Source organism: Bos indicus, chromosome 4 (genome assembly GCF_029378745.1).
Source record: "Bos indicus isolate NIAB-ARS_2022 breed Sahiwal x Tharparkar chromosome 4, NIAB-ARS_B.indTharparkar_mat_pri_1.0, whole genome shotgun sequence".
NCBI lineage: Eukaryota > Metazoa > Chordata > Mammalia > Artiodactyla > Bovidae > Bos > Bos indicus.
Genome location: NC_091763.1, coordinates 25,677,068 through 25,699,231, shown reverse-complemented (window position 1 = coordinate 25,699,231; position 22,164 = coordinate 25,677,068). Strand labels below are relative to the sequence as shown.

Below are 22,164 nucleotides of genomic sequence, written 5' to 3'. Positions count from 1 at the left end.
TGTGTCAATGAAAAATGTCTCTAGACAGTGCCGATGGTTTAAAGTCACGGGAATAGAGTAATCAAAAGTTCCCTTTGGGGCTACTTGTGAAGTCTACCCCTCCTAAATATATAGCCATACAGAGCCAAGGCAATATCTGAACTAACAAGTTTCTTTCAGAAAAGAGACTTGTATTAGAGAAAATAACCTTAAGTAAGCAATTAACAGTATTTAGTTCAGTAATCCTATAAAAGGGATATGTGTGTTAGTCGCTCAGTCACGTTCAACTCTTTGGGACCCCATAGCCTGAAGCCCACCAGGCTTCTCTGTCCATGGAATTCTCCTGGCAAGAATACTGGAGTGGGTAGCCATTCCCTTCTCCAGAGATCAAACCTGGGTCTCCTGCATTGCAGGCAGATTCTTTACCATCTCAGTCACCAGGGACATAAGCAAATGTAACACAAAATTAAAATCTTGTATTATCTGAAACAAAACAGAGGAAAGATGAACGAAGAGCTTTAGCAGGCCTGAGGATGCTAGTACCTTGTTTACTCATCAAGCACACAAAATATCAGTCCCTATTAGAAGAACTATAATATGCAATTTACTTGCCTTAAAGAAATTTATCTTTGAATATTAATTTTCATTGTGGATCTGTATGTACAATATTTAGCCCTAAGAACCGTGACCAAGAACTGGCTATGTGAAGGGGAAGATCAGCTGTATCCTTTTCAGGGAACACGCCTCAATTAATTCCTTTTGAAGTTATACTCAAAGATGTATACTTCCCCTAGAAACCTAATTTATTGCTTGTCTTGGTGCTTTCACCACTGCAGCTTATAAATATAATTTAGATTTTACAGATCAAACCATAAGCTGTGAAACTCTTATTTATCCTATTACAAACATTATGTTTGCTGTCTTAAGACCCTTCGTCCTCTAATCTCATGATAATAAGGCCATATCTGCACTTTCTCCAGTTTTTCAAATGAAGCCAGCTCTCCTAATATGATCCAAGAGCTCTGCCCCCATCCACCCCAGACCCATTGGTTACTTCTCTCCTTCCCTGGGTCTGTGACTCACTCACTCCTCTTTCTTCTTCCTACTCTCTGTATCTGTTCTTCATCCATTTGAAAACTCTTCTTAGATTCCTCTGAAGTCATGCCATGGCTGCCTCCCAATTCCGCACATTCCACTATAACTTCATCCACAATTTCCAAAACAGGTTCTCTCCAAACTAGATCTGGGGACCCAAGCGGCCAGTCTAGGTCTCAGATCTCCCTCCATCAGAGGAAAAATGTGTTGTCTCTTTGTAGGCGGAGAAGGCAATGGCAACCCACTCCAGTACTCTTGCCTGGAAAATCCCATGGACGGAGGGGCCTGGTGGGCTGCAGTCCATGGGGTCGCTAGGAGTCAGACACGACTGAGCAACTTCACTTTCACTGTTCACTTTCATGCACTGGAGAAGGAAATGGCAACCCACTCCAGTGTTCTTGCCTGAAGAATCCCAGGGACGGGGGAGCCTGGTGGGCTGCCGTCTATGGGGTCACACAGAGTCCGACACAACTGAAGCGACTTAGCTGCAGCAGCAGCAGAACATTTTTATGGATGATAAGGAAAAAGGTTGCCTTCAAAGGTTACAGGTAAGAGCCTTAACTGAAGGACTGAATGGTAATGCAAAAGCAACCTTTGTAATTTTAATCTTATGTAGCCCACAGGACAAGTACTAAAGAATAAATCCCATTTATACCCGTACTGTGAAAACACTGCGTGTTTATCAAGTGTTTAATTGTAGCAGCCTCCAAGTTCAGAGACTTGAGATACTTAATGGAAATGAAAGGGGTATTGTTTTGCATTGGGAAATGTAACTGCTCTTGACAGAGCAAGAATCTGCAGACACTGACCGTGAGAAGTTCATAAACACACTATGCTTTTAAATGTCTGACATAAATTAACATGGCTCAATAACAAATTCTGGAGATACCTATTCCTTTAAAGTAAAGGTGCTTTTTTCTAGAAATCAATATTTTTAAAATAAATATTTGCCTCTACAGGATTTAGAACATAAAGACATATAAACATTTTCCACAGTAGATTCTTTTCTCTTTGAAACTGGTTTCAAAACTTCCTCTTCTTATATGGCACAGTATTCAGTATTATTAAATGAAAAAGAGAGAATTAGAAATATTGATAGAATGGCAATATTTGTTCTAAAATAAAAAATACATAGATATATACAAAGATGATAGATAATAAGTGGAATGGGGACATGCTTGAATATTGAGAAAATACTTCTAGAAAAAAGCTGAAGAAGCTGATAATAATTATTGCCCTAAGAAGATGGAAAATGGAGACCTACTTCCGACTGTCAATATATTTGTACTGTTTATTTTTCATATATCCTCAGAGAAAGACAACTGAAACACAGAGAGACCGACACACAAATGCATGTGCACACACACAAAATAGACAGATATTCCTAATTCTAAATTCAATTTATGATTTATGTGACCTATTAATCTTTTAAAAATATAGGTCACTGCCCTTAAAAGAATTAACAAGGGTAGACTATCTTGACTGATTAAAGTCTTTTAATTAGATAAATGTATATACTATTCCCAAATGGAATGAAATGGTGGTGAAGAAATGACTTGAAACAAAACCTAAAAAAAGGTATTTAGGATTTTTCAACAAAACTAAATTATAAGATTAAAAATATCACATGCCATTGAAGTAAATCTTCTCAAATTTAACAGATAACCAAGCAACAACAGAAAGAGTTATTTTCTTAAAAACAGTATGGTCTACAGAGAAGTAGCAGTTGAAGCTGATGACAATCCTAAATATACTAATCATAAGGGCAACTTTAAAGATGATTGCAGGCAATGTTATGAAAAAATATAAGATCACACTGAAAAATAAAGACCAATAATACCAGAAAAACCTTCAGAAAAATACCAACCACCTGGTATATGAGACAAGTATACTTAAGAAACTGATTAATGTTTATTAAAGAATTTTTAAAATTTTTGCTATAATGTACATACATTTTAAGTATTTTTACTTTAGAGAAAAATCTTCAATAGAACTATTTGTGATCTACTGTACAATAAAACCAATTTTGGCTGAAGTGTATATGTTTCAAAATATCATCTAAAATTACCTAATTCCAATGACCTTTATTACCTGCTTTTACTCTCAACGGTGGCCTAGTTTACAAGATAAACTACATGGTCACACTCGTAGGGAAGAAACAATGGCACTGATCAGCTCACACACCTTGGGGCCTCATTCCATTACTCCTCAAGTAGCTGACTTTCCTATTCTCACTATTAAAACAGATCATCTCTGAGGCATTTAACAGCGATGTCCTCAGAATGTTTTAAGATTTTTCTATAAACCACTACCAGTCAAGAACAAGGTGAAAGCTCTCCCACTCTACTAAGAGGAAAACTTAAGGATGACTGCCCAACTGTTTCTCTGCTTGTAAGTACTGGATGTAAAATGAACACTATACCTCAGGTTTCTGGATCTTCAGCAGGAAGGGTTCTATTTCAAAACCATGTTCCAAGGAAGGTTCCCTTTGAGGATTCTATAGAAAAAAGAAAGTACAATTAAATGAATACATGAGTCAGAAGTATACTAAAAGAATAATAGAACCTGGCTACGTGGGGTTTCTCTTAGGATCACAAGGAAAATTTAGCAGGAAAACTATAAACTTACTATACAAAAGGAATACATTTACCATATAAATTTACTATCTCATATACATACATACGTCTTCATAAAATAAAACTGAACCTTCCTGCCTTTAAGAGACATGATGTAGGAACAATGACTACTTTCTTAACATAATAAAATCAAGCCAGTACTATATCCAAAGTTAAAATACTAGAAGGACACTCTTTAATGTCAGAAGATAACCACCACCTCCACTCTTTAGCAGTACATTTATTAATATAAGTGAATAATCAAAAAAAAAAAAGAGAGAGAGAAAGACAGGGAGGGAGGAAGGAAGACAAAAATTTGTTGAACAACCACCTAAAGATCAGCCAACTTTTTCTATAAAAGACCTGAGAGTAAATATTTTAAGACTTCACGGGTCATACAGTCCCTGTTTCAGCACTGCACTTCTTTGTTAGAATGCAAAAGTAACCAGACACAATAGCAAGGCAATGGACACGGTTGTGCTTCATCCAGTCATTTCTATTTATAGACACTGACATTTGAATTTCATACAATTTTCACATGTCACAAATTATGATTCTTTGGATTTTTCACCCAAAAACATTTTAAAATGTAAAAACCACTCTTAGCTCTTGATCTGCACAAAAACAGGTGGGCCAGGTTTGAAGACTCTGCCCTAGATCACTTTAACAACGAAAGTCCAAGAAGTAGAAAGTGGCGGGGTAGGTAGATGTGTGTCTGTTGGGGAGGGGGTGAACTGAGAAAGACAGGCAGTACTGGGGAAGGGCAAGAGATGCTTTTCCATAATCATAGATTAATTACAAGAAAAAATTTTAAACTATTAGATAAATATAGTATCTAATTACCTGCTTTCCTTTTTTTTTTGGGGGGGGGGCATGGTAAGGTAAGGGATTTTATACAGAGTCAAATTATTAAAATGTTAAATTTTAAAACAGCATATTTCTCTTTTGCTCTTCTCAGAAAAGAAGGGGGGATCTGCTCTCTTCAGCTATCAATTCCAGTTCTGTAAAGAGAGTAAACCTCAGGAATTCCTCTTTGTTTTATATCTAATCTCAAGCCTCACTGACCTTTCATCGAGAACAATAGTGTGCACACAGTTCCGACATTCAGACCAGTTCCTCCCCGCTCGCCACCCCCCCCTCCTTTTCCTGGTGCTGAGCTCTAGCCAAACATTAAATTACGCTGGGAAGTAAAAGGTAGATGAAAAAAAAAGTACAAAGGTGGCATTTGGCCTCATTCTATCAGGACACTCAATCTCAATTTAGAGAAAGAAAGAAGACACTTTCTTTCTTAGTGTGAGAGCATGAGAACTGGAGAACTGCACAGATTTTTCAGACAAGCCCATTTTTGTAAGTTTGCAGGTGGACTGTGCTCTTGTTTCAAGGCAGGTGGGGCTCTAGACCAGGTGTGTGTGTGTCTATAAATCCACACCCATTTTTAACCAGAAACATCCAGAATACACTTCCAGCAAGAGCACTATTTCAGGTAAGCAAGCAAAATTTCCAGATTATTTAATCAGTGGTCAAGCTCAGTTATATTTAAAGGATCACCTTTTCACTGCATAAAACTGAGGCCTTCAGTAAGTCAGAGGGAAGTTCAATGAAATTTTTCTTCTTTTAATAAATGACATTTTCTTTGTTGGCTTCATACTTTTGTCAGGCAAGTGTAGGCTCCTCGGTTTTTGTCTCGTCACAGCAAAAATTTGGAGTGACACTTTTATTCTCTACTTGTATTAATGTTACTATAATAAATTAACATTGATCAAAAGCGACCCTTTAAAAATTATACTGCAAGTAACAATTGTTCCTCTGTTTTCTTTTTTTAATTTTCTTATTGAAGTATAGTTGATATACAGTATGCAAATTTCTGCTGTACAGCAAAGTGATTCAGTCATAAAGGATATATATGTAAGGAATATAAAGAATATATACATATATATATATATACATTTTTATTTTAAATATTCTCTAAGGGGCTCTCTTCCCCAGAAAAGAGAACAGAGGGATAGAGTGAAAGTTTGGGGTTAGCAGATGCCAACTTACATATAGGATGGAATAACAACAAGGTTCTACTGTTTAGCATAGGGAACTAGTTTTAATATCCTATGAAAAGAATGTAAAATTTCACTCCCTCTTTTCTTTTACAGAGACTTTTTAAATATTTAAGTAAATGACATATGTTAAATTACTTTTGAAAAGTAAAGTACTGTCAGAAAATGCTGCCAGTGTTTATAACACCTAATTGTAGACATGTGGCTATTGGCCTCTGAGTGCAGAGCGAGCTGCTCCCGGCACATGACCACATCATGTTCATCTGTGTCCCCCAATTAGATTAACCCAGGCATCTGATACTGGAGGACTGTAAGTCATTCATGTTCTATTCACCAGGGAAATTACTACTCATCCAAAACAGTAATATATAAATTGATTGTCTTCATTATAGAATATATTTAATACCTCTTTTACAATTTATCAGTGTCAGACAGAAAACAAATATTTTTATTTTTTTAAGTAGAAGTCTGACAATCATACCTAATAACTTGAAATCTGAAAATAAAAAGTCAGTTCCTATTTAAATTTGGCAGCTTTAAACCAAGCAAAAGGTGAAGTTATAACTTCTTTTGATAGAGATTCTACCTACTTATCTCTGTCTGTATCATAAAGAATTTTTTCTCATGCTTCCTCCAGATTAACTGCTTCTTAACTCCTTGCTTCTAAAGATACCTGGAAGAATCCTAAGGCACCTGGGGGCTTTCTTCCCCAGAAAAGAGAACAAAGGCTCACAAAATTTTACAGTCAAATTCAGGGATTTTGAGACTTCAGGAGCTCAATCACAGATCGTCTAGAAGCTCCCTGGACCCAAGTTAAGACCCCGCCTTAGACGGTTGCTTCCCTTTCTCTACAGCCACTTCCACCCCCACAAAGCCTGCCCTCCCCACACTGGACCCTGTGTTCCAGATTCAACTGTCTTTATCCCCTACTGAAATCTACCCTTTCCTTGTTCCAGCCCTTACAGTACACGATGACATCCGTAAGGTAAAAGATGGCATTCTGAAATGTTTTACAGTATCACCAAGTTATAAGAACTTAAACTGTGATATTTATCAGCATCATGATTATTGTTTAACAGGGTTTCTCAATAGAAAGAAATTTACAAGTGTGTCCTTTCCAGATTAGGAAAGAAAATACTTTAAATAGAACCAAAGCAACCATTTTCAATCCAGGAGAGAATCAAAGGGATGCACCACTGGCAAGAGAAAGATACTGAAATGAGAGGCCTGGTTTTTAAATAGGGCAGGGTTGCACACAGAAGAGCAAAAGGCTGAGTAAATGATGGGAGGATAAAGATAAATGACTATCAAAGAACTGAAAAACAAGAACCTCCGTATTCCATTCCTCCTCCCATTTCCATTTTCAGCACTAATTGTTCATGCCTCATCTTACTGTCTTGGCATAAAGTTAAAATGGTGTTTTAATCAAAAGGCAAAGATTATTTATGCATGACACTTGTCACCTTCCCACTGCATTCCGCAGGGGCAAGCCCTTTAATCAACATGATTTTATCTGAGATTTAAAGCAACGCTGTAAGCACTCAAATGCTATCAGAAATAGGCTTTGGGTGCCTATTTGGGTGTCAACGTCATTGTACCGCCCCCAGGAAGCCCAAACACTGTGGCTTTTCATCAAGTGGACTTTTATTGAATTGACTGCATTTTTACAATAACTTACAAATAAAATGTGAAAGTTCTAGATGGTTGTACCATGTCAACTCACACAAGCAAAGCAATCTGTCAGCCTAAATTTGGTCTAACTCTTAACAAATGTCTTGATGACAGCCTGAGGTAACCTCCTAGATTCTGACATTTTTTACCATCCAGTTCTGAAGGATTCTTGAGAAGACATGATGTCACACTCAGTTCTGGTCCTCTGCCTCTTATCCATCACCGTTTCTTCCAACCTTGCCATTGCTATCAAAAGGGAAAAGAGACCTCCTCAGACACTTTCAAGAGGTACTGGAATTTTATTTTATTTTCTAAACTCAGTCATTTGGATTGTTTTAAAGTTATTCATCTCTTGCCCACAGTCTAGTTATAAAACCAACTCAATTAACTGGAATTTTTTGTTGTGTGTCATTTGAAAACAGGGGAAAAAGAATCCCAGAAAGTATCAGTTAATTTTAAAGAGTGAGCCAAATCAAATGAAAAAAAAAAAAAATTGCTGCATCTTCTATAGAAATAGTGGGAAGCTAGTTTCATTGCCTATAACTTTGGTAACCAGAGTCCTAGAAAATTCTGGAAAATTCTATTGATTGATATGTCATATTGATATCCTAAATGCAATCAGGATTTCCATAGAATCTGTTCCAGTGCTCTGTCCAATACTTCTTCAGGCAAGAAAATAATTTGGAATGATTTTATACTGGGATCCCACAAAAATTATTTTATCTCCATCCTTCAAGAATTCTGGTTAACCAAGTGTTTGCTATGCTGACTCTGGGAAACCGCTATAGTATTTTTAGACAACACGATCTACATTTGCCATGGGCTACACTGTTTAGAAAACATCTATTTTGTACCAACTGCTTTACTTCAGCCTAAGAAACAATTATATCTTTACCTGTAAAGAAATATAAATAAGATTCACAAAATTGATTCCTACATTTCCAGTTATCAGAAGTGTAAAGAAAATCATTCATCTGCACATCAGATCAGATCAGTCGTTCAGTTGTCTCTGACTCTTTGCAACCCCATGAATCGCAGCACGCCAGGCCTCCCTGTCCATCACCAACTCCTGGAGTTCACTCAGACTCAGGTCCATCGAGTCAGTGACGCCATCCAGCCATCTCATCCTCTGTCATCCCCTTCTCCTCCTGCCCTCAATCCCTCCCAGCATCAGAGTCTTTTCCAATGAGTCAACTCTTCGCATGAGGTGGCCAAAGTACTGGAGTTTCAGCTTTAGCATCAGTCCTTCCAAAGAACACCCAGGACTGATCTCCTTTAGAATGGACTGGTTGGATCTCCTTGCAGTCCAAGGGACTCTCAAGAGTCTTCTCCAACACCACAGTTCAAAAGCATCAATTCTTCGGTGCTCAGCCTTCTTCACAGTTCAACTCTCACATCCATACATGACTACTGGAAAAACCATAGCCTTGACTAGACAAGTCAAGTTGGCAAAATAATGTCCCTGCTTTTGAATATGCTATCTAGGTTGGTCATAACTTTCCTTCCAAGGAGTAAGCATCTTTTAATTTCATGGTTGCAGTCACCATCTGCAGTGATTTTGGAGCCCAGAAAAATAAAGTCTGACACTGTTTCCCCATCTATTTCCCATGAAGTGATGGGACCAGATGCCATGATCTTCATTTTCTGAATGTTGAGCTTTAAGCCAACTTTTTCACTCTCCACTTTCACTTTCATCAAGAGGCTTTTGAGTTCCTCTTCACTTTCTGCCATAAGGGTGGTGTCATCTGCATATCTGAGGTTATGGATATTTCTCCTGGCAATCTTGATTCCAGTTTGTGTTTCTTCAAGTCCAGCGTTTCTCATGATGTACTCTGCATATAAGTTAAATAAACAGGGTGACAATATACAGCCTTGACGTACTCCTTTTCCTATTCGGAACCAGTCTGTTGTTCCATGTCCAGTTCTAACTGTTGCTTCCTGACCTGCATACAAATTTCTCAAGAGGCAGGTCAGGTGGTCTGGTATTCCCATCTCTTTCAGAATTTTCCACAGTTTATTGTGATCCACACAGTCAAAGGCTTTGGCATAGTCAATAAAGCAGAAATAGATGTTTTTCTGGAACTCTCTTGCTTTTTCCATGATCCAGCGGATGTTGGCAATTTGATCTCTGGTTCCTCTGCCTTTTCTAAAAGCAGCTTGAACATCAGGAAGTTCACGGTTCACATATTGCTGAAGCCTGGCTTGGAGAATTTTGAGCATGACTTTACTAGTGTGTGAGATGAGTGCAATTGTGCGGTAGTTTGAGCATTCTTTGGCATTGCCTTTCTTTGGGATTGGAATGAAAACTGACTTTTTCCAGTCCTGTGGCCACTTCTGAGTTTTCCAAATTGGCTGGCATATTGAGTGCAGCACTTTCATAGCATCATCTTTCAGGATTTGGAATAGTTCAACTGGAATTCCATCACCTCCACTAGCTTTGTTCATAGTGATGCTTTCTAAGGCCCACTTGACTTCACATTCCAGGATGTCTGGCTCAGTGATCACACCATTGTGATTATCTGGGTCACGAAGATCCTTTTTGTACAGTTCTTCTGTGTATTCTTGCCATCTCTTCTTAATATCTTCTGCTTCTAATTCTAAATTAGTAGCGCAACCCAAAAAAACACTTGACCACTACTTGGAATGGCAATGGGAACTAAGTAAGAAACAAATAGAGATAACTATAGCATAATTTTAAATTTGAAAATATTGCCTTTCTTTCCAAGTTAATTTATCCCTTAATAAATGTACAGGAGAAGGCAATGGCACCCCACTCCAGTACGCTTGCCTGGAAAATCCCATGGACGGAGGAACCTGGTAGGCTGCAGTCCATGGGGTCACTAAGAGTCGGACATGACTAAGTGACTTCACTTTCACTTTTCACTTTCATGCATTGGAGAAGGAAATGGCAACCCACTCCAGTGTTCTTGCCTGGAGAATCCCAGGGATGGTGGAGCCTGATGGGCTGCCATCTATGGGGTCGCACAGAGTCAGACACAACTGAAGTGACTTAGCAATAAATGTACTGGATGCCAGCCAACTGCTCACCAATATTCAGCCAAAATAATTAATTCTACATTAGTTTAAAATCACAGAAAGCCGAAAAAAATCCATAAGCTTTTGCAAAATAAAGAGGGAAATATTTTCATTAAGTGTAATTTATCATGTTATCTCCATATATACACATAAATAGTCATAAAACAATGAACTCATTAGCCTTAAATTGCCAAAGACCAAACTAGTCACTGCCCTTAAAGACCCTCAAGGGCTGAATTAAACACCACGTGTAACATCAAGTAGTATATGGAGCTGCTTGGAGTGGGGAGCAGCACCAGTTAAACACAAACACTGTTAGGGAGAAGAGGGAATATTAATTGGAAAAAGTTAAGAAATGGTTCAATATAAAAGTGAACCCCAAAACCTTAACTTTCTTTGGAATCAAAAGAACTGCTCTGCAACCAGCACCTGGCATACAGTAAGTACTCAATAAACACATTTTGAAGATGAATGAAATCTCAGATGACAAGTAAACATAGCCAGTACTGAATTATGAATTATGGTAACTAAGATCAAAGTAATGCTCAAAATTCTCCAAGCCAGGCTTCAGCAATATGTGAACCATGAACTTCCTGACGTTCAAGCTGGTTTTAGAAAAGGCAGAGGAACCAGAGATCAAATTGCCAACATCCTCCGGATCATCAAAAAAGCAAAAGAGTTCCAGAAAAACATCTATTTCTGCTCTACTGACTATGCCAAAGCCTTTGACTGTGTGGATCATGATAAACTGTGGAAAATTCTGAAAGAGATGGGAATACCAGACCACCTGATCTGCCTCTTGAGAACCTATATGCAGGTCAGGAAGCAACAGTTAGAACTGGACATGGAACAACAGACTGGTTCCAAATAAGAAAAAGAGTACATCAAGGCTATATATTGTCACCCTGCTTATTTAACTTATATGCAGAGTACATCATGAGAAACACTGGGCTGGAAGAAGCACAAGCTGGAATCAAGATTGCCAGGAGAAATATCAATAACCTCAGATATGCAGATGATACCACCCTTTAGCAGAAAGTGAAGAACTAAACAGCCTCTTGATGAAAGTGAAAGAGGAGAGTGAAAAAGTTGGCTTAAAGATCAACATTCAGAAAATGAAGATCATGGCATCTGGTCCCATCACTTCATGGGAAATAGATGGGGAAAACAGTGGAAACAGTGTCACACTTTATTTTTTGGGGCTCCAAAATCACTGCAGATGGTGATTGAGCCATGAAATTAAAAGATGCTTACTCCTTGGAAGGAAAGTTATGACCAACCTAGATAGCATATTCAAAAGCAGAGACATTACTTTGCCATCAAAGGTCCGTCTAGTCATAGCTATGGTTTTTCCTGTGGTCATGTATGGATGTGAGAGTTGGACTGTGAAGAAGGCTGAGCGCCAAAGAATTGATGCTTTTGAACTGTGGTGTTGGAGAAGACTCTTGAGAGTCCCTTGGACTGCAAAGAAATCCAACCAGTCCATTCTAAAGGAGATCAGCCCTGGGCGTTCTTTGGAAGGACTGATGCTAAAGCTGAAACTCCAGTACTTTGGCCACCTCAGGCAAAGTGTTGATTCATTGGAAAAGACTCTGATGCTGGGAGGGATTGGGGGCAGGAGGAGAGGGGACAACAGAGGATGAGATGGCTGGATGGCATCACTGACTCGATGGACGTGAGTCTGAGTGAACTCCAGGAGTTGGTGATGGACAGGGAGGCCTGGCGTGCTGCGATTCATGGGGTCGCAAAGAGTTGGACATGACTGAGCGACTGAACGGAACTGAAGATCATGGCATCCAGTCCCATCACTTCATGGCAAATAGAAGGGGAAAAAGTCGAAACAGTGACAGATTTTATTTTCTTGGGCTCCAAAATCACCATGGATGGCGACTGCACCATGAAATTAAAAGACACTTGCTCCCTGGAAGAAAAGCTATGACAAACCTAGACAGGATATTAAAAAGCAGAGATACCACTTTGCTGACAAAGGTACATCTAGTTAAAGTTATGGTTTTTCCAGTAGTCATGTATGGATGTGAGAGTTGGACCATAAAGAAGGCTGAGTGCCAAACAATGCTTTCTAACTCTGGTGTTGGAGAAGACTCTCGAGAGTCCCTTGGACTGCAAGGAGATCAGACCAGTCAATCCTAAGGGAAATCAGACCTGAATATTCATGGGAAGGACTGATGCTGAAGCTCTAATACTTTGGCTACCTGATTCGAAGAGCTGACTCATTGGTAAAGACCCTGATGCTGGGAAAGATTGAGCACAGGAGGAGAAGGGGGCAAAAGAGGATGAGATGGTTGGATGGCAACATCGACTCAATGGACATGCATTTGAGCAAACTCAAGGAGATGGTGAAGGACAGGGAAGCCTGGCATGCTGCTGTTCATGGGGCTGCAAAGAGTTGGACACGACTGAGTGACTAAACAACATCAATGAACAGAGACCCTGAAGACAGTTTAAATTCTGTACCACCTTTGGCCTATTGTGATTATGGGGTAAAGTGTATAAAAACAATTATAATACAATATGACTACCTTGCCAAGCTATGAACAAACTGAGAACAGGGACTATACTCCCCCACCTTTGTACACCCAGTGCCAAGTGGAGCAAGGCATATAGCAGATGTTCCTTTAATGTTTGCAGAACTAAGTTCACCAAGGGCAGAGACCAGTAATTTTTCCCATTGCTGACATTCTGGCATTGAATGGTATTTGCAACCATTCAATAGGGAATAGGGAAATTAAGTAGGAGCCTAGTCTCACTGGCTGATTTCAAAGCAACTTTTATCAAATGCTAAACATAGCATAAAGTCACTACATATGCTCAAGCAAAGAAAATCCTTCAGGATTACTACAGACAGGAACGATTCTTGCTAAGGTGGGGGTACTAAGCTAACATAAGGTGTTCTTCCAACGCCCAGCTTCTATAATCAGGCAAAACAAACCAACATTTCTGGTAAGGGAGTAAAATAATGCAGTCACTTTGGAAAAAGTCTGGTAGTGCCCCCAGAATGGTAAAGGTACAGTTACCATTTGGTCCAGCAATTCCACCTCCAGGGATAAACCCAGGGAAGATGAAAACACATGTTCACACACAAGTCTTGTACCCATGCGTTCACAGCAGCAGTATTCATAAAATCCAAAATGTAGAAACCACCCAAATGGTCATCAAATGATGAATGGATAAACAAAATGTGGTATAGTGTTACAATGGAATGGCCCAAGAATGAAGTCCTAATACACGCAATGACATGGATGAACCTTGAACACTTTGTACCGAATGAAAGCATCCAGCCGTAAAACACGTCACATCTTATATGATTCCATAGACACAAACATCTGGAGGAAGCTAACCTACAGACTGAAAGTGGATTCGGTGTTTCTTAGGGTTGAGCAAAGGAAAGGATTAGGTGGTGATAACTGAATGGTAAAGGGTTTCTTTTTTCAGGTGATAAAGATGTTCTCTAATTACTGCAGTGATGGTTGCACACTATGTAAATATACCCAAAAAAGTATCTACTTTCAATAGATGAATTACACTATTAATTATATTTAATAGTCTCTATTAACAAACCAACTAAAACCTGACAAAAATCATACAATCATATTTATCTTGCTCCATAACTCTGCTTCATAAGTCCTGGCCATCTTCTAAGCCATGGTATCAAAACAAGAAACTCCAATCTGACACAGTTGAAGCATACCAAAAAATCTGAGTACAAACTAGACTGCACATATTTCTATTTTCAAATTAATTCAATCTTTTCCATCTGTAGACGGAGACATTTCCAGAAAATACTTTGAAGTACTTTGTGCATTCTCCTCGACAGTCATTCTTCAGTCACTGGTATACATCCCCAACTCCTCCCATCGCCTCTTTAAGGACCAGTAGGTTCTCTCTCTGGAGAGGGCGATGGCAGCCCACTCCAGTACTCTTACCTGGAAAATCCCATGGACAGAGGATCCTGGCAGGCTGCAGTCCATGGGGTCGCTAAGAGTCAGACACGACTGAGCGACTTCCCTTTCACTTTTCACTTTCATGCATTGGAGAAGGAAATGGCAACCCACTCCAGTGTTCTTGCCTGGAGAATCCCAGGGACAGGGGAGCCTGGTGGGCTGCCGTCTATGGGGTCGCACAGACTCAGACACGACTGAAGCGATTTAGCAGCAGCAGCAGCAGCAGCAAGTTCTCTCTCTACTCCTTGTGTTCGGTTTCCCTCTCCTCCACTTCTGGATGCTTCCAAAACAACTGTGTTTTATTAGTTTATCTCTCAACCATGAAATTTCCACAGCAGAATTTTTTACCTGTTAAAACGCAAAAGCAAAATGTGAAATTCTGTTTTTTCCTGATGTATTCTGATTTTAAAGGCATCAACATCTCTCAGTACTCAAGCTTCAAGGGCACCAGACAGTACAGCCCAACATATTCCTAATAGATTTACAAAGTATGCATGGGATTCCCAGGTGGTGCTAGTGGTAAAGAACCCACCTGGCAATGCAGGAGATGCAAGAGACTTGGGTTCAATTCCTGGGTCAGGAAGATTCCCCTGGAGGAGGAAAACAGCAAACCACTCCAGTATTCTTGCCTGGAGAATCCCATGGACAGAGGAGCATGGTAGGCTACAGTCCACAGGTCACAGTCAGACATGACTGAAGCAACTTAGCACCAGCACTTACAAGGCATGCAGATTAACTAGTCTTCTCCTGTACAATCTGAAAACCAGAGTTTTTGCGTGGTCCGAAGATATCTTATCAGTCACCACTAAGCATAATAGCATCTACTGAACATTTACTAGGTTCAAGGCCATGGGTGTTGAGATGTGAAACAGAGTTACAAAACCTCAGCACTCCATCTAAAAGGATACAACCTCTTCCTATCTAGTTATAATCATGTATCCTCTATACCAAATTTCACATGTACATTTCAGAACTCTTCAGGGGTCTTGAGTTGATACACTGATTTCCCTCTTCTGTTTTAGGGTGGGGAGATGACATCACTTGGGTGCAGACTTATGAGGAAGGTCTCTTTCATACTCAAAAAAGGTAAAATACCTCTCATTCAGCTTTGACAGATGATACACATACCTCATCAAGAGCCAAAAAACTAGCAAGTTAGCTTTTGAAAGGACACAGTAACAATTTTCTCTGATATTGAGTGCTGTTTAACCTAAGAGTTGCTATTAGAATTTTTTATAAACAAGAGTTCTAAATATCCTTGTATTAATTCTTTAATAACCCAGCCAAGCTTTTATACTGAGGAATAACTGACTTAACATTATAGTAGGAGAAGGCAATGGCACCCCACTCCAGTACTCTTGCCTGGAAAATCCCATGAACGGAGGAGCCTGGTAGGCTGCAGTCCATGGAGCTGCTAAGAGTCAGACATGACTAAGTGACTTCCCTTTCACTTTTCACTTTCATGCATTGGAGAAGGAAATGGCAACCCACTCTGATATTCTTGCCTGGAGAATCCCAGGGACGGCAGAGCCTGGTGGCTGCCGTCTATGGGGGTCGCACAGAGTTGGACACGACTGAAGCGACTTAGCAGCAGTGTCAGACATACAAAATAATGATTGGGTATTTGTACATATTGCAAAATGGTACAGCAATAAGTCTAGTTGAGACTTATTAAAGACTTATTTAGACTTAAACAACATCCACCAAGTAAACTTTTGAATATAAGCTGCATATACAAAACAGCTTTACACACTGGGTATTATACAAGCTTAAAAAGAAATCTGGTTGACAGCAGTGCTTCTTAAGGCTGTCTGATTATCAGAACAATTCAGAGAGCCTTGTTTAAAATCCACATTCATGGTCAGTCAGTCCAGTACTTACTGAGTACCCACTGCCATGTGCCAGGCACTGTTCTATACTCAATGACCAAGAGTGACATGCTTTTTATCCTTGACGATCTACTGACTTTGAGGGGATAGAGCTGAAGACACTTATGTTTTTAAAAGCACCCCAAATATTTATCAAATATCAAAAGAACATTCAATTCAACTCTTCAAAGAAAAAGGAAAGATGCCAAATAATTGAGCAACACACTCTCAACACTGGACAAACATTACCAAAAAACACAGAAAAATTTACAGAATAATCTTATTATCAAAGAGAAATGCAAAAAGTAAACAACATATTAGCAAAGAGCAGCCAGCAGAACACTTAAAAAATATACTCTGATAAAGTGAAATTCAGTTTGGGAATGCCAAAAGATTCAAGATTTAAAAACCTATTAAAATAATCTAATATTCATAAGGACACAAATCATACAAGTGTCTCCTATCAACATAAATGGTGAAGGGGCATTTACAATAATGCCAAATCCATACTGGAGCTTTTTAAACTTTTATTTAACAATATCAATTTATTTTTATTTATCCTAACAAAGAAATATCCATCCCAGTAAAAACAAAAAAAACAAACCTAAAATCCCAGTATCATGCTTACTGGGAAAATCAATTAAAGTATCCCACTGATGGGATTCTTTAATCACCACAATGACTAACATTGTTCTCAAGACACCAATCAATGCAATTAGATGAGAAAAACTTAAGAAGAGTGTGAAAGTATCTTCATTTGCAGATGTTGACTGTGTACATGAGAAACTTGAGAATCAACTCTAAGTATTCAGAAGTATGAAAATTAAGTTAAATGTGAAGTCTCTCAGTCGTGTCCGACTCTTTGCGACCCCATGGACTGTAGCCTAATACCCAGAAACCAAAGGCATATATATATATAAATAAAATTAAAGGACTTCCCAGGTGGTGCCAGTGATAAAGAACCTGCCTGCCAATTCAGGAGATGTAAGAGACATGGGTATGACCCCTGGGTCAGGAAGATCCCTTGGAGGAGGGCATGGCAACCCACTCCAGTATTCTTGCCTGGACAATCTCATGGACAGAGGAGCCTGGTGGGCTACAGTTCATCGGCTGACAAAGAGTCGGACACAACTAAAGTGACTTAGCACACATGCATATAACATTAAAATGGTTAAATAGGAAAAAAAGACAAAATATCTCAGGATAAATGACAGAAAATGCACAAAATCTATATGAACTAAATGTACTACTGAGAAAATTACAAACCTATGACACGAGTTCTGTGTTCTTATATAGGAAGACTCATTATAAAAATGTCAATTCTCTTTATACTTCAAATTTTTTAAAGACAATCACAATATATTAGTACAATTTTTGTTTAAAAAATAATTCTAAAATTGAAATGGGGACATAGACACAAATAGTTAGGAACATTCTGAAAAAGAAACCAGTGGGGACTAGCCTTTAATCAATATGTAACATTTTACCAAACTACAATAAAACAGTATGTTACTGGTAAATGAACTGAACATTCTGAAAGGAGAGAATAGAAATAAAACCAGATACAACAGAAACTGTATGTGATAAAGTAGCATTTTAAATCAGGAATAGGGGACACAGCCTATGTAAAACAATTATTAGAATTTTAGAATCATGTGGAAAATAAACTTGGATTCATACCTCATATTTTACACCAAAACAAATTACAAAGACTAATTATAAGGATGAAAGCATTAAGGTACTAGAAGATACTATTGCAAAATTTTATCTCTTTAAATTCTTGCAGTATGGAAGGGCTGATATCAACGGTGAGGCATGAGGGACGTCTAGGATGCAGAAACAAAGCACTTAATTTTTTGCCCTCGGTGCTACTGTTGCCTCACTTTTTTATTTCTTTAGGCTTGAATATCTCCCAAGTTAAAAAGGAAAAAAAAAAAAAAGGAGACGTGAAGTTGGTAAATATTAGCTTTATATGTTATAAATTTTAAAAGTTGTAGGATTTATTTTACCTAAAATTAATGTAAATTCTAAGTTGGAGGATTAAATGAAATTATTAACAGCTCAAAGTTTGTTATTTTCTTTGAGGTGTATTTCATATAATTACCTCTGTTCTTTTAAAGATTTATGATTTATATTTTTACATTAGTCTCTTTTTGGACCCAACATTCTCTCAAAATTAAACATTAAAAAATATCTTATGTATCCAAATCATAATTCATTTATCTTTTACTATAGTCAACATTCTAACTTTTCTCTAATTCTAAACAGCAGTCAATTAACTACCATAAAAAAAATTTTTTCCAAGAGTGAAAATCAAAATGACACTGAAAAATATAAAGGAAGGGAACTCTCACTGAGATTGCTTATAGAATTATGACAAGAGTGAAAGTTGGTAAAAATAACCAAATATTAATAGCCTTTTTGCAAACTAAAAACAGAAGAAAATAAGTAAAAACTTTATTCTCCTACAATTTTATACCACATGTTCACTGGAAATGAATGCCTTGTTCATATCCTTTCAACTTTGGAGACAGAATTGACTCTTTCTAACTGTACTACAGTATATGTAAGAATGACCTGGTCAACTTCTTAAGCTGTGATTCCTGGACCCCAGCCCCAGAGATTCTGATTGAGTGGACCTGGAGGGAGTCAGAAAATTAACATTTCTAATGAGCTACGTTTCTGGTGAGACTGATGCTTCAGTTCTGAGGTCATTTTATGACTAACACTACTACAGATTACAATGCTGTGATGTGTCAACCTGTGAATTTTAATGTCTTACAGAAAGTATGAAAACCTTAAATCTAATTTCCCTGTACAGTTTGACTCGAATGAATCACTTGACTCAATTTCACCCTCTCTCTGTTTAGTAACAAGCCACTGATGGTTATTCATCACTTGGAGGACTGTCAGTACTGCCAAGGTAATTTATGCTTTTGAGATCGTACTGTATTTTCAATATGAAGTAAGAAAGTGACCTAGTTAAAAATTAAGAAGGCACTCGAAATTAAAAAAAAAAAAAAGACAACTGATGGAGTACCACCGTTTTACTAAGGAGCTTACTGACTACAACGATTGTTAGCAATCTACTGAATATATTTATATTATGTGTCCTTCAGGATTTTATATCCCTCTGCATCCTCTGCCCCCCAGAAAGGTGGGAAAACTGGCTGAAAAGATGATGCTTTAACCAATGAGTCAATGAATTAAGTAACATTATAAAACTGGTGATTTCAATGCGATTATCCCTTGATGTTCCCCCCGACCTTGGATAGACTGTGTCCCTCATTGCTTTCCAATGAGAGACAGAGTAGCAATGGGCCAATCAACTATTAACATCCAAGTTATAGAAGCAAACAAATGCAAAATGTTAGCTTTATTTTGCTACATTATTTTAAAGTAATCTTAATCCATGAAACTAACTGGCATTATATCTTTCCCCACAGCACTAAAAAAAGTGTTTGCCCAAAATAAAGAAATACAAGAAATGGCTCAGAATAATTTCATCATGCTGAATCTCATGGTACATGATCTCTACAATTTTTTTTTAATATTTCAATTCAATGGAAAAGTTTAATCTCTTTTAGTCTTTATTTCAAGGCAAAAAGAGCTATATAGTATTAGTGGACATAGAATGTTATATAGAATTGTAAGAGGCTAAAATATACAATTTACTGAAAACCTGTTTATGTAAAGTATTTTTAAATCAACTGTTAAAAACAATCCAATCCAATAACATTTTTTTTTCTTCTTTTGCTAGCATGAGACCACAGATAAGAATTTATCACCTGATGGACAGTATGTGCCTAGAATCATGTTTGTGGGTAATTGTGTAATCTCTTTCCATCAGATTTACAAAATCAGTAGCCTTCTTGCTTTTATTTACTTTCAAATGTTAGTTCATTTGAAACTATTCCTTTTAATACTATTTGAAGTACTATTCCTTTTAAAGGGGAGTCATTAGTAACCCAGTCAACAACAGCTCTTGTTCAACAATCAAACTCATTATATCTATATTTGCAACTTATAAATATTGAAGTTTTATTTTTAAATTAACTCATGCTATTAAATCAATCCCCAAAATACTTTCAGTACAGTTCTCTAAACTATGTTGATAGAGAGCTGTAGCACACTAAAATGGAAATTCTGATTAACTCATCATGAATTAACATGTATGAAAACTGATTTAGTTTGTAAATATGCTTAACGTTTGTTTCAGAGCTAGAGGCATGAATGATTTTCAGAACTCTTAAAAAAATATGTAAGTACCTTATTTTTTGTGGGCAGATCCTTCTTTAACAGTCAGAGCTGATATAACTGGAAGATACTCGAACAGATTATATACATATGAACCTCAGGATTTACCACTATGTAAGTATTTTCAAATTATCTTAAACAGTGATGCTAGCAACACTTGACAGTTAGAAGGGTGAGTGATGCCCTCCATCAGCACTTTCCCTCAAACAGTGATTCCCACCCATCACAGTTCCTGGGATTGGCAGTGGTGGTTGTGGTTAAAATGCAAACTCTTAGCTCCAATTGACATCAGAATTTCTGGGACAACTTGGAATCTATTTTTTTAATGGGGATCTCTAACAGTCCTTGTGATCACTAAATGTTAAGACCATCAAACAGGATAGAGTACACATTAAAATTACACTTTAAGAAAGCCAGTCCATTCTTCTCATATCAAAGATCATATGTGATTTCCTCAAAGTGATTAACAATTAAATCTCTTCCTCAGTCTGACTTGGGACTTTCATTCTTAACAACATTCACAATCAATCAGCTATGCTTAATAAGATAGCTATGCTTGCCATGGAGAAGGAAATGGCAACCCACTCCAGTAGTCTTGCCTGGAGAATCCCATGGACAAAGGAACCTGGCGGGCTACAGTCCATGGGGTTGCAAAGAGTCAGACACGACTGAGCGACTAACACACAACACACACACATGCTTGTCATATCCAATGAAACGAACACAAAATAATCAGTTAACAAAACAGATACCCCCTCAAATCCCTCTGATAAAATTCTTTAACGTAAAGTTAATTAATCAGCTCTTAAAGGTCTAATCCCTAAATTTATGCGTACACATTTATATAATAGTTTTTAATATTGCAGATAAATCCCCACATCTTTATAGTTGTTAAACAGGTTGATTTTAGATTCACAGTTAATTGTAAAATTTTATACTCTCATTTACTAATAATATATATTTACTTTATTACAGTGATAGAAAACATGAAGAAAGCATTAAAACTTATTCAATCCGAGTTATAATATATTACCTCTAAGAGGTTAAAAGTCATGAAGAAAAACTTCTGGTTAACTGACTAAAACTAAATGGGTGGGTACATGAATTCTGTAACATTATCATTTAGATTCTTAATGTGCTTGAATATTCTTATGAAGGTAAAATGATATTTCAATAAAAGTCAAAACCTGAGTCAATGTTGTGGTTTGCCTGCACTGGTAGCAAAGAAAGCCTTTCACGAGCTGATAGTTACAGTGGAGACCTAAGAAAAAGGCATCTACATTGGTTGTTTCTATTTTCTGATCTATCATTCCTTCCACCAAATAATCTAATCTTATTTCTGACCCTTCTATTACATAGAACATGCAAGCTTAGGTCATGCCTGATCTTCATGTCCCCAAAGCAAACAGATTCATCTCTATCCATTTATTGTTTAAACTTTTAGCAGCGCAACTCTTAGAATTAACCATTTACTTCTTTTTATCTCTAATTATAATAAATTTAAATAATATTTTAAAACTTTAAATATATTTTTTATTAGGTGGATATTTAACACAATAATTTTAAGAAGAACAAAACTGTCTCCAGAATATTAAAGAATTCCTCCAGCTAACTAGCTGAAGAGGAATCTATA

General features: G+C 37.6%; 1 protein-coding gene and 1 long non-coding RNA gene across 2 annotated transcripts in view; one reads left to right on the top strand and one right to left on the bottom strand.

Annotated features, from left to right (window-relative positions):
* Positions 1-7,561: 7,561 nt before the first annotated feature.
* Positions 7,562-22,164, bottom strand: part of LOC139182675 (uncharacterized) — a 28,563-nt gene continuing 13,960 nt past the window's right edge. The window contains exon 2 of the long non-coding RNA XR_011566191.1: positions 7,562-7,654. This is a non-coding gene — a long non-coding RNA (uncharacterized lncRNA). The remainder of the gene's footprint in view (positions 7,655-22,164) is intronic.
* On the top strand, positions 7,565-21,722 carry AGR3 (anterior gradient 3, protein disulphide isomerase family member). Its single transcript, XM_019958502.2, has 7 exons — positions 7,565-7,696; positions 15,429-15,492; positions 19,145-19,197; positions 19,721-19,797; positions 20,035-20,098; positions 20,562-20,645; positions 21,507-21,722. Exons 1-7 carry the CDS (start codon positions 7,588-7,590, stop codon positions 21,554-21,556), a joined length of 501 nt encoding a protein of 166 aa, XP_019814061.1. The 5' UTR covers positions 7,565-7,587; the 3' UTR covers positions 21,557-21,722.